Source organism: Micromys minutus (genome assembly GCF_963924665.1).
Source record: "Micromys minutus genome assembly, chromosome: 11".
Taxonomy (NCBI): domain Eukaryota; kingdom Metazoa; phylum Chordata; class Mammalia; order Rodentia; family Muridae; genus Micromys; species Micromys minutus.
This window is the reverse complement of record NC_137980.1, coordinates 5,887,209-5,900,146: the sequence shown is the minus strand read 5'-3', so window position 1 is coordinate 5,900,146 and position 12,938 is coordinate 5,887,209. Positions and strand designations below refer to the sequence as shown.

Genomic DNA, 12,938 nt, shown 5'->3' with positions numbered 1-12,938 from the left:
GAGATTAAGTTGTGTGTGTGTGTGTCTCTGTGTGCGTGTGTCATTTTTAAGGTGGCTCGGGAGCGGCCCAGAGGAGCCAGCTGCGGACGGAGTGGCGAGAGAGCGAGCCGGGAGCCACACCGCCAGCGCCACCACCGCCTCCCGGGAGGGCGCCCTTCTCCTTGGACCAGGACTTCACTCCTGCCCACGGTTGCGAACTGACGAAGCTGCGCCTCCTGGAAAAGACGGACGGCCCATCGCGCGAGCTCTAGGGTTTGTGTTCGCATTTATATTGGTATCCGCCCCCAGATCATGAACGACCCCCTGTGCCCCCGCCCCCTAGTGGCACTGCTGGATGGCACAGACTGCGCTGTGGAAATGCCCATCCTGAAGGACCTGGCCACCGTGGCCTTCTGCGATGCACAGTCCACTCAGGAAATCCATGAGAAGGTGCTGAATGAGGCTGTGGGCGCCATGATGTACCACACTATCGCCCTCACCCGGGAAGACCTGAAGAAGTTCAAGTCCCTGAGAGTGATCGTGCGAATCGGCAGTGGCTACGACAACGTGGACATCAAGGCTGCAGGCGAGCTCGGGATCGCCGTGTGCAACACCCCGTCTGCTGCAGTGGAAGAGACGGCCGACTCCACAGTCTGCCATATCCTCAATCTGTATCGGCGGAACACGTGGCTCCACCAGGCCCTCCAAGAAGGCACACCGGTACAAAGTGTGGAACAGATCCGTGAGGTCGCCTCAGGAGCTGCTCGGATCCGAGGGGAAACCTTGGGCCTCGTTGGCTTCGGTCGCACTGGGCAGGCAGTTGCTGTTCGAGCCAAGGCCTTTGGATTCAGCGTCATATTTTATGACCCCTACTTGCAAGACGGGATAGAGCGGTCTCTGGGCGTGCAAAGGGTCTACACCCTGCAGGACTTGTTGAATCACAGCGACTGTGTCTCTTTGCACTGCAATCTGAACGAGCACAACCACCACCTCATTAATGACTTCACTATCAAGCAGATGAGGCATAGAGCATTCCTTGTGAATGCAGCCCGAGGTGGCCTGGTGGATGAGAAAGCCTTAGCTCAGGCCCTCAAAGAGGGCAGGATACGAGGAGCTGCTCTGGATGTGCACGAGTCTGAGCCCTTCAGCTCTGCTCAGGGCCCATTAAAGGATGCTCCAAATCTCATCTGCACACCACACACAGCCTGGTACAGTGAAGAGGCATTGCTGGAGATGAGGGAAGCAGCTGCCACTGAGATCCGCCGAGCAATGACAGGTCGAATCCCAGAAAACTTACGAAACTGTGTCAACAAAGAATTTTTGGTTACTTCAGCTCCTCGTTCAGTCATTGACCAGCGAGCAATTCATCCCGAGCTCGGTGGTGCCACCTATGGGTATCCTCCAGGCATTGCAGGTGTGGCTCCAGGACGCCTTCCTCCAGCCATGGAAGGGATCATCCCAGGAGGCATCCCTGTGACTCACAACCTCCCCACCGTGGCACACCCTTCCCAAGCTCCCTCCCCCAACCAGCCCACAAAACATGGGGACAATCGAGAGTGCCCCAAAGAGCAATAGCAGAGAATGCCTGAAGGTAATCATTCAGATAAACTTGGGACCAAGAGACAGTAGAAAATGGATGAATTTGATGGTCTTTTAAACTGATCCTGGACATCACTGATACTGCAGTGTTAAAGCTACAAAAGCTAGAAAACGGAAGATGGCATCTGCTTCCAGAAGTGTGAAAACAATAGGACGTGATTATCAACGACCAACTTCTATTGTGTGTTAAGTTTTTCATCTGTGCATCAAATCACAAAGATCAGAGATTTTCCTTTATCAATCCCCTGGGCACAGCAGGTCCTGCGCAGCTTGTTCTAGAATGTTGCATCCAGAGCTCCGAATATCAATAAAAAATCGAGAGGAAATCCCCATCAAGACTAGTACCTTTGGTCTCCAGGGGCTGGTGCCTCCTTTGCTGATAGGAAGATTAAAATTAAGACAAGATGGGGAGGATGTTGTTTGCCTATGTAGACATCTCTGGGCACAGGATTGAGGAAGTAAAAGCTCTTATACAGAGGGTTTCACATCTGAGCAGCAAATTTGGTTGTGAGTTCAGTAAAACCCTCTGATACAAAAAAAAAAAAAAAAAAAAAAAAAAAAAAAAAAAAAAAAAAAAACCAACGGAACAAAAACAAAAAAAGGGAAAAGAACAAAAGAAGAAAGTATAAGTTTCACAAGCTGTTTGTACTCAATGTGTTCTCAGTTTCAGATCCTCCGCTATTTTATTGAGTGGAAAGTCTTGGACGAAGGGTTCAAGAAGAACAATGTTGCATTTCCTTATGTCTCAGGAAACACTTTTTATGGTAACCTGTTAAGAGTCTGAACAAACCCACTTTTTTAGACATTGACAAATTCTTTTCTTCACGTGACATTTTATACAACAATGTGTCAAATGTGCCATTAGATGTGACTGATTTTTAACAAACCCTATTAGATTTGTATCAGCTGGTTTCATGATCTATTCAGTCTTTTGTTGCCTTTTTGGTTTACTGTAAAAGTGGACATTTAGCACTCAGTGCAGTTTTCAATAAAAAATAATTAAATTTTTTTTTTTTAAAACTGCAACGTTTGGCCTGTGTCTGGCTTGCCTTTTTTTTACACGAGTAAAAGTATTTAAATGTGGAGGGAAAGTATCAAATATTGTATTGCTATATTACTTTTACCTGCATACATATCTGTGTTCTGTGTTCATACCTGCTGCCCCGGGAGCCCAGAAAAATGAATAAAATCCCTTTGGACTAGAGTTACAGACAGTTGTCAGCTCATGTATAGGGAGGATCAAACCCATGTCCTCTGGGAGAGTGGCAAGCTTCACTAGCCCTAAATTCTAATGTTTTTAAAGGGGAACTAATAGTGATCCTTATTCTCATGCAAATATGAAGTGAGCACAAGTGGAAAACTTTATTCCCCTCATTCGTTAAATAGAATCTGCTTAAAGAAAACGTTGCCAGCAGACGCCCAACTGTTTAATATCCTATAAAGCAGTGTAAAGGTGATTTTTTTTTCTATTTTTGAAAGCGTATCTCTAACATAAAATTAACTGACTTGTAACTTGATGTCTAAGATCTACATATTTCTACTGAGATGCAAACTAGGTTCCTTCAAATCCACCCGGCCAAGACGAAGCAACAGTCTTATCAAAGTAGAACGCCCCCCCCCCCCCCCAGTGCCTGTACGCCCAACTTCCATGTGGAAGAAGGGGTTCCTCAGTGTTAGGAGCACCAACAGCGCTGCTGCGGTGAACAGCCTCTTTGGAGAGAGCTGTATTCCATTTGCTGCCATGCCAGAACAATCCACAGGGAGGCACTGTTGGCACGAGATTGTCTACATATGATGAGTACCAGGTTTGGTGACAAACCAGGCAAACCGTAGATTTCTGTAACTGGCAGTAGCTGCTGTATACACAAAGACATTCAGAGGAAATAAGAAACAGCTCACCTCTGACTTGGCTTGCACTTTACACGCGACGTGGCAATACTCAACGGCCTCTGTCTAGGGGGAGCTCAAGGCTACGGCAGATGTTATGGCTCTGTATTTTATCCCCCATTTTGAGGTCACGTCACTGAACGCAGTGGTCTCGATGCCTGGAAGCTGAAAGGAAAAGTCACGGGGCACCAATGTTGTTAGAAGATGACGTCCAGGTTTCAGCACCAATATTAGGAAAACGATGGGGGGGGGGCATATGGCCCATGGAGGTGCGGTGAGGCCTGGGGGTGAGGGAGATGCCTATGAGGGGCCCATGTTGGGAATCCCTTCCCCCTGAGGGACCAACCACACAACAGTATAGTACAGAATAGAGTTTATTCAGGTCATGGGAGAGTTAAGAGGGTAGAGGCAGAGAGACGAGAATAGACGAGTAGATGGAGGGAGATGGGGGGAAAGGAAGGGGAAGAGGAAGGGTAAAGGGGGGAGAGCAGGGCTGCAAGAGGCCTAGAGAGGCAAGAGCAAGAAAGAGGAGGGGTCAAGCAGCCCCTTTTATAGTGTCAGGTCACTGGGGCTGAGCTTGCCTGGCTACTGCCGGTAATTGAGGGGTGGGGTATACCTGACTGTTGCTAGGTAACTGAGGGGTGGGGTTTACAGAATCCCAACAGAAGCAATAAAGGATTTCTGAACACACAACAACCAGCGAGTCGTGTAAAGTCCAGTGCATAATGAATCCACCGTGTTTTGCAGCACAGCTTTGGCTCTGAGCACAGAAATCCACGTTACACAGCACCTGCCAACACCCGAGCAGCGTAAGGCAGGGACCTCAAAGCAGCAGTTTTCCTGATGGAGACCAGGAGTGCCAGCATCTGGCTTCGCTCTTTTGTAAATGGAGTCTAAAAGAATGTTTTAGCGTTGCTAGGTTACATTACATCGTTCCTCCCTTCTCTTTCCTCCCCACAGACCACTCGCTCAATGATCCTGGTCTCAGTCAGTACTAACCTCAGCTCTGATTTTCAAACATCCCTGGGGGAACTCCTGATGCCAGGCCTCACCCTCTGCCTTTCTAGCAGCATTCTCTTCCTCCAAGCTCCCACACATCTTACCAAGCGCTGAACACTCAGTAGCTTTTCTCACCTAAAGTTCTAAAGTCCTTCCAAGATCTCCCGGTCCTCGCTCCCCAGAACCACGTGGTCAGGTCTACCACAGCAATATCCCACTACCCTTTTCCTGTGGCTGTGACAGACATAGCCAAAGCAACTTCCAGAGGAAAGAGTTGATTTGGCTTCTGCCTCCACACCGTAGTCCATCCTCGAAGGAAGCTGGGACAAATTAAACAGGGAAGGAACTTGGAGGCGGGAGCTGATGCACAGGCTTTGGAGGATGCTGCTCACTGGCTTGCCTTCCTATGGTTTGCTCAGCCTGCTTTCTTAGAGAACCCAGGACCACCCGCCCAACACGGGCTGGGCCCTCTTCATTAATCACTAGTTAACAAAGTTCTCCCCCAGCCTGTCTTCGGCCAATCTTACAGAAGCATTTTCTCCGTTGTAGTCCCTTCCTCTCAGATGAACTAACCAACTATTCTGCCAATAAAAATATTTCAAGCTCTTTTTGGATCTATACAAAATTATCCCTTAATTTCCTTTGGTTGTCTTGTTTCTCTAGTTAAGGCTTCGAGTACTGTATGGAAAAGGTTTGGAGAGAGTGAATAGTCTTTCCTTGCTCCTGATTTAATAGAAATGCCTTGAGTTTCTTTCTGTTTAGGTTGATGTTGGATGTGGTTTGATTGTAAATCCCTTTCTTATGTTTAGGTGTGTCTCTCGTATCCCTACGGTCTCCAGGATTTTTATCACAAAGGGGAGTTGGATTTGGCCAAAGCCCATTCTGAATCTAAGATAATCATGTGGTTTTTGGCTTTCATTCTGATTGGGTGGCTAATTACATTGATTGATTTAATATATTAAATCATCCGTGCCTCTCTAGGATGAAGTTAACCTGATGGGAATGAACAATATAAATATTATTCTTGATGGATTCTTAGATTTAACTTTCTAGTATTTTAGTGAGAATGTTTGCAGTTGTATAAGGGTTATTGGCCTATGAGTTCTTTTTTGTTTCTTTTTATGGTTTTGATATCATGGAAATAGTGTGTTCATTGTATTTTGTAGAATAACTTGAAGATATTGACATTAAATCTTTGAAAGTCTGGGAGGATTCTGTGCCAAAGCTAACTGTTCGAGTTTTGTCTTTAAGACGGGAGATTGTCAATTACTGCTTTAACTTCAGTTTGGGATATGAGTCTGTTTCAACCACTTATCTGGTCTTGATTTAACATTGGTATTGGTAGGTAAAATGTGTCAAGAAATGTATCGGAGCAGGAGCGATGATGGCTCAGTGGTTAGGAGCACTCAATGCTCTTCCAGAGGACTCCGGTTCGATTCCCAGCACCCACATGGCTGCTCACAACTGTGTGTAACTCTAGGTCCAGGGGACCTGACACCTTCACACAGTCAAATGTGTAGGCAAGACACCAATTCACATAAAATAAAAATAAATTTTAAAAAAGAGAAAAAAAGAAATGTATCCATTTCCTTTAGGTTTTCAGGTTTAAGGGAACACAGATTTTAAAAGTATGTTCTTTATGATTCTCTGAATTTCCTTAGTAACTGGTGTTATGTTCTCCCCTTTGATCCCTAATTTTATTAACTTGAATCTTTTCTGTTTTAAGTATTTGTTTGTCTGTTTGTTTCATATTTCCAAGTGTGTCACTAAGTTGCTCATATGCAATCTCTCCAATTTTTTTAATGTAGGCACTTAACTCTGTGAATTTGCCTCTTGGAGCTGCCCACAGTGTCCTGTGGGTTTAAGTATGCCATGTGTCGTTTCCTTTCATTCTAAAACCTTTTCAACTTCCTTACCATTTCCTCTCTTGATCTTTAACTCATTCAGCAATGAATGTATCATTTTTCATGAGTTCACAGGCTCTGTTACTTGTAATGTTACTTTATGGCTTTAAGCCACAGCATGTGCTGAGATCTGTTTTGTATCTGTTAAGGACTAGATAAAATATCATGGTCTAGATGGAATGTTAAGACCTAGGTAGCTGTTACCTGGCTGGCTTGCCATTCTCCGCCATTACTAATACGGTAAGAAAACGTCCCATACGTTGTTTGTGAGGTCACTAGGAAACTTTCTCACGTTCAAGTTGATAACATATTCTGTTACATTCCATGATTCTTGGAAACCAATCACAACAGCTTTGAACAGTTACCTACAATAAGTCTGGAGCCAAATCAACCACCAGGTAGCACTGCCTGCCCCTGTGTATAGGTTTTTCTGGAATTTTCCTTTATAAAATGGCCCTGGGATGGATCCCAACATAAGAAAGACGCCTGCATCTGTTTAGGGTAAGAATCCCATGATGAGCAGGAGCTGAGTAAAGTTTAAGTTCCCAAGACCTCCCTGGGAATTGACATCCTTCTTCAGAAAGGATCATGTATGTGGGTAACTGACGTCCTGGTTACCAAGTTAAGACATGAATGCTAAGCCCAGTAAGCAAGGGTGCTCAAGGAAGTCCTTCTCTTGTGCTTCAGTTAAATAGCTTTTCTTGGGCCTGTAACACGGTTGCTGGCTTCTGGAGGGAAAATACTATATTGTATGTTCACGGTTTTTTCTTTTTGCCCTGGGATCTAGGCATCTGAATTGAGATGATTTTATTGTTCCCTTCTGTAAAAATATTGTCTTGTGTTTGCTGTGTGGGTGTTCTGTTCCTTTGTGGTGACTGTCGCTCTTGATCCTAAGTAGGTGGCAGTGGGGTGCCTGTTAGAGTTCTTGCAGGTCAGTAACACAGAGTGTGATGGTTTGCATATGCTTGGCCCAGGGAGTGGCACTATTAGAAGGTGTGGCCTTGTTGGAGGAAGTAAGTGTGTCACTCCAGTGCTGGGCTTGGAGACACTCCTAGCTGCCTGAGGATGCTTATTCTGTTCCTGGTTTTCTTTAGATGAAGATGTATAACTCTCAGCTCCTTCTGCACCATGCCTGCCTGAATGCTGCCATGTTCTTGCCTTGATGGTACTGGACTGAACCTCTGAACCTGTAAACCAGCCCCAGTTCAATGTTATTTATAAGACTTGCCTTGGTCATGGTGTCTGTTCACAGCAATAAAACCCTAACTAAGACAGAGTGTAAAGAAGCTAATGACACGGTGAAGGGACCGAGGTAGCAGCATAAACTCCATTTTGTTCTTAAGACTCCAGGCTCAGTTAACTTGTCCTTAGAGAGGCATGGCCCCCACCCTTGAGGTCTGAGAAAAATCACAAAATGTCCCGACAGTAGCAAAATACTCAGCAGCTGCAGCTGGCTGCTAACAACAGGGTGGGCTAAGAAGGCGTAAGTCTTCCCCAGGTCAGTACGCTCCTTTTTTGATGTAGACTCCCTCCTTGTGTTTCACCAGGTGCTGTACACCAATTAGCTTAAAGACCAACATTGCTTTACCCTCTCATGTAATGCCAAGGCTTGGAAACCCCCTCTTGCGGTATTTTCCCCCTCGACCTGGGGGGAGGGTCACTCTCCTATTCTGTTGCACGAGGAAGCTTGAGAGTTTGACTAAAGACTCTCACATGCATCAGAGCTGTGGTCCCTGGTGGTCTCTTTGGTTTTTTTGCAAACTGGGCACAACAAAGGCTCAGAAGAGCATCAGGGAAGAGGAGAACCATTGGTCTGAGCCAAGGGGCAGAGTTCCCAAGGAATGGAAGTGTGGTAGAAGGACGGGCTCCCACAGGGAGGAAGCATCAGGTCTAAGAATGAGTTCCAAATTGCAGCTTTCTAGTTGAGAACGCATTCTAGAATAAATTAATAGGCTCTCTTCTTAGAAGACATTTCCTATCTGCTTCTGGGCCAGATGTACCGTATCTTAGACCTTCGTTACCAACTGTGAAGAGGTATCTGTCTGTTTTACAGATTGCTTGTCTTCAAATCAGAATTGATTTGACAAACTCTGCTTCACTGACAAGTTGAATCATCCATACCGACTTTCATTAGTTTACTGGGTGGCATCTGCCTCTCAGTCCTAAGCTGTTCCACAGAATCATCCTGACCTGATAATTTCAAATAAATATCGTTTTTGCTTTCAGTCCCGACTCCTTCCTTTGGTTTGTCTCTCATCACAGAAGGAAATGGTGTCTCCTTAGCTGCTGCTCCACAAAAGATATACTTAACTCTGTAATGAATGCTCATGGAGCCAGAGCCCATGAGCTAGCTGCAGTGGACAGGGCAGAGGCACACGCAGCCTGTACTGTCTCTTTAAGCTGCAGTGGACAGGGCAGAGGCACACGCAGCCTGTACTGTCTCTTTAAGCTGCAGTGGACAGGGAAGAGGCACACACAGCCTGTACTGTCTCTTTAAGCTGCAGTGGACAGGGAAGAGGCACACACAGCCTGTACTGTCTCTTTAAGCTGCAGTGGACAGGGCAGAGGCACACACAGCCTGTACTGTCTCTTTAAGTTTTTGGCCAATGATTCACCTGCCTTTTTCTTTTCTCCATCGCGTCTCAGTTTCCAAAATAGCTTCCTAGGATCTTACTATGACTTACAAATACAGAGTACATCACCAAATCTTCTTTGTAAAATGCTATATTCATTGTCTTACTGTTCCATTTAGTACTGGTCACTTGTGAGTTTTAGATTAATAAGAACTGAAATTATAGAAAAATGTATGTATAAATGTAAAGCAATTTTAAGTGTTTTTCTAAGTCAATACTGACAAAGCATTTTATAATTACAGCTAATCTTGACAACTGAACAAGTACACTATAGATACCTGTGTCCTAGTTTGTTTTTTATTCTATTAAAGTAAAGACATCAGAACACCGAGTAAAAAATGTTCCCTGCATATTAATCTTTACATCAGCAAACACAAGAGCACTGGAAGTCACCAATAGGATTGATTAAAACCATTGCTTAGTTACTTTTATAGTGATGTGTAAAACACCATGGTCAAGACAGTTTACAAAAGAAAGCAGTTTTTTGGAACTTGCAGTTCTAGAGGGTGAGTCAACGTGCATCATGACAGAAAGCATGGAGCAGGGGGCAGGCGTGGTGCTGGGGCAGTAGCTGAGAGCTGACACCTTCATCTACAAGCATGAGGCAGAAAGAAAAAACTAGGAAATGCTGTGGGCTTTTGAAACCTCAGAGCCCTCCCCCAGTGACACATCTCCTGCAAAGCAACACCTCCCAATCCTTCTGAAACAGTTCCACCATCTGGGGACCAAGTATTGGGACATATTAGCCTATAGGGTCATTTCCATTCAAACCACCATGTTCCACTCCCTGGTACCTCACTGGTGTGTGGCTGTGGCAACACAAATGCACTTATTTCTGCTTTAAAAGTTTCCATAGCCACTCCTACCCTCAACACTGTTTAAAGCTAAAGCATGTCTTCTGAGACCCAAGACAATCTCTTAGTTCTCTCGTGCTATTAAAGAAGTATACAGGTTGTAAGTTTTTTCTTCCTCCTCACCAACACTCCCCCTCCTTCCTCCTCTCTCCCTTTTTTATGACATGTAATCTTAAGCCAATAAGGGGTTAAATTTTGTTGTACTTGATGCTTTTTAATGTAATGAGGCCCCTCCTATTCCTACTGCACACACATATAGCTCTGATTTATATATCTAGACTTTCAATCAACTTCAGATTTGCTTTTATGGTGGCATAAACCTTGATCACCCGTAGCAGAAACTGTAATGGTCCTGAATCCCGCTGATTTTGGATTCTTCATGCATGAAGTCTAATGCCTCTGTAGGTGTTTGGCTGCCTTTGGGTTCTGCATAGCTTTCCCCAGACTTTATACCTCATTGCTATGAACCTTTCAAAGTTTCATTTACTAAAACACAATGTTTTATATAGTATATATTCTTCTGAGGTGTTAAAGGGAAGTCTGTTAATGTTATATAGAAAGCACCACTTTCTGACACTGAAATAAATGGCCACTTTAATAGCTACCACACCAATGTTTACATACACTTATTTGAAAATTATAGGACAATTTGTGCATGTCACATTCATATTAATACCCATATTAGAACAAATACACATAAACATATATTCAATTACGTCAATATAACACGCAAGGTTTCTGTTTGCTTCAAGCTTCTCAGTTAAAAGGAGACATTAACTAAATAAAGTGAATGTCCATAGTTCATTTTTAGCAGTAATAAATAAGAAAAATTATTTTGATATGTCTAACATTTTGACAACCTTAAGTTACACTTACAATATTTTGTTTCCAAAAAAATTAATAAATTTACAAGGGTCACTGTCAGGGTGAAAATACATTTTTTTTAATTCTCTAAAAATGCTATTAGGATTTGGTATTATTTGATTTATTTTTCACATATATGGCATGTTTGAAAGTAAAAATATCTGTGGGCAATTCTGTGTATTGTGCAGGTTTAAGAGAGGGCGTGGTACGGGAGCAGACAAACCTGTGTTCAATTACTAGCACTGTTCTTAGTCAATGCTGTACAATGCTGGCCAATTACCTCTTGGTGCTAGAACTAGGTGCAAATTTAAAATTTATCATGAATACTAAATAAGTATGAATTTACTTCTGTTTTTCACAGGGTAGCAATAGTGAAATATTACAATCTTATACTGCAATTTAAAAAAACTAAAAATTGGAGCTGGAGAGATGGCTCAGCAGTTAAAAGCACTGACTGCTCTTCCAGGTATCCTGAGTTCAATTCCCAGCAACCACATGGTAGTTCACAACCATCTGATGCCCTCTTCTGGTGTGTCTAAAGACTCCAATGACTCATATACATAAATAAATCTTTTTTAAAAATCGGTAAAATAGACAAAAAACCCAATTTATACTGAAAAAATTGTACTTTTAATAAATAAGGAAATATCAGGAAAAAAATTTCCTAATAAAGCTTAATGCCTACTCTATCCTGATTTTAAAGTAAATACTAGAATATGATAAAATAGTCAATGATTAAGGACTTTTGGCTTTATATTGTGCTGTTGATACAAAAATAATGGCTATATTTAAGGCTTATTATGTGATTGTAGTTGCCCTGAACCAATCTCTAGTCTCGGTACTATGACACCGTCTGAAACAAACCCATTGTCTTTAAGAACCACAACAGAACACTCACGACACCTCACATAGAACCCATCACAACCTCCTTTCTGAGTATGACCAATGGTTTACATGCTGGCATGTGACAGCTTAGTTCTTCTGACTTTGAATGAGTCACATATACAATCACAAACCTGTCTTTTTCATGCAAAGTATATGATACTGGGGGGAAATGGGATTCCAGAAAATTAAATTTATATGATCACAAAAAACAGGATAGTCTATCTGGCAGTTCCTGAAAGTATAGGCTCACATCTTTTTGTATTTCCCAGCCTCCCTCCAAATCTGACCCAAGGTCCCCTCTTTCAGCGAATTTGCCCTTAATCAACTTCACACCCTGTCTCCTGTCCTTTACATTTAAGCATTATGTTTATTAATGTCATCTTGCATATATTATTTTTTGGCTTTTGTGGCCTTAACTTCTAGCTGTAAAGAGTTCTTTCACTTTCAAACATCCTGCACTGTCCATCACAGTACTGTGTACCTATGTGTAAATGTGGCATGCCTGTGTCTGTGTGTGTGCACACCTACACGTTTGCATGTGTATCTACTGGAAGAATAAAAACCTAACAGACTTGGGAGTTTGCAGAGTAAGAAATTTATAACTCGACAGGAAAAAGAACTACTGTATGGAGTGATCTGATTTCCAAAAGTAGAACTGTGTGGTCTATGATGTCAACAATAAAACATCAATCATACAAAAGTAGTGGGAAACTGTTTTAAAAACTTTTATGAAATATTCCAAAGGCTTTTTGATAAATTATCATTATTAAAAGCACCAAACCCAAACATTTTACTTAGTGTCACTGAGTAGTGGCTTAATCATTTGTATGACATATGAACACAAACTTGTTTTAAGACAGAGAATGCGGAAGAGGAGCAGGTGTTGTGAGTCAGGATAAGAAGGCCATTGCTCTAGTTAATAGATAATACATACACTGCAATAAATTCAAATATTCTTCTGTGGTACACAGACGTTAGATTAACTAAAAGAATTCCATCAAGACTTCAGAGATATCAGGAGTTGCTTTGATACTGTACAACATGACACAATACTGAAACTGCTATTTAACCTGAAAACAGTTTGTTTATAGCATTTTTAATACTAAAATAGGATCTAATAAAAAAGTTCTCAATGTGGTTATTTTCAAATTTGCCTGACAGTGTCCTTTCTAAGAAATCTGACAAGTTATAGTTAGATAACATACACCTGAATGTCACTTTCATGACTGAAACTATTACTTATGCAACAACAAACAACACACAGTAGCTTTTTACTGAAGTGCTCTGCAATTTACATTTAAAGCTTTGCAGTAAGACAAAAATTCACTGTACTG

At 42.7% G+C, this 12,938-nt stretch overlaps 1 protein-coding gene across 1 annotated transcript; it reads left to right on the top strand.

Annotated features, from left to right (window-relative positions):
* Positions 1-279: 279 nt before the first annotated feature.
* LOC308426843 (C-terminal-binding protein 2-like) lies at positions 280-1,554 on the top strand (the record flags this gene model as incomplete). The annotated part of the gene is made up of 1 exon (XM_080924800.1): positions 280-1,554. The coding sequence occupies exon 1, from the start codon at positions 292-294 to the stop codon at positions 1,552-1,554; it is 1,263 nt and encodes a 420-aa protein (XP_080780926.1). The 5' UTR covers positions 280-291.
* Positions 1,555-12,938: the final 11,384 nt, after the last annotated feature.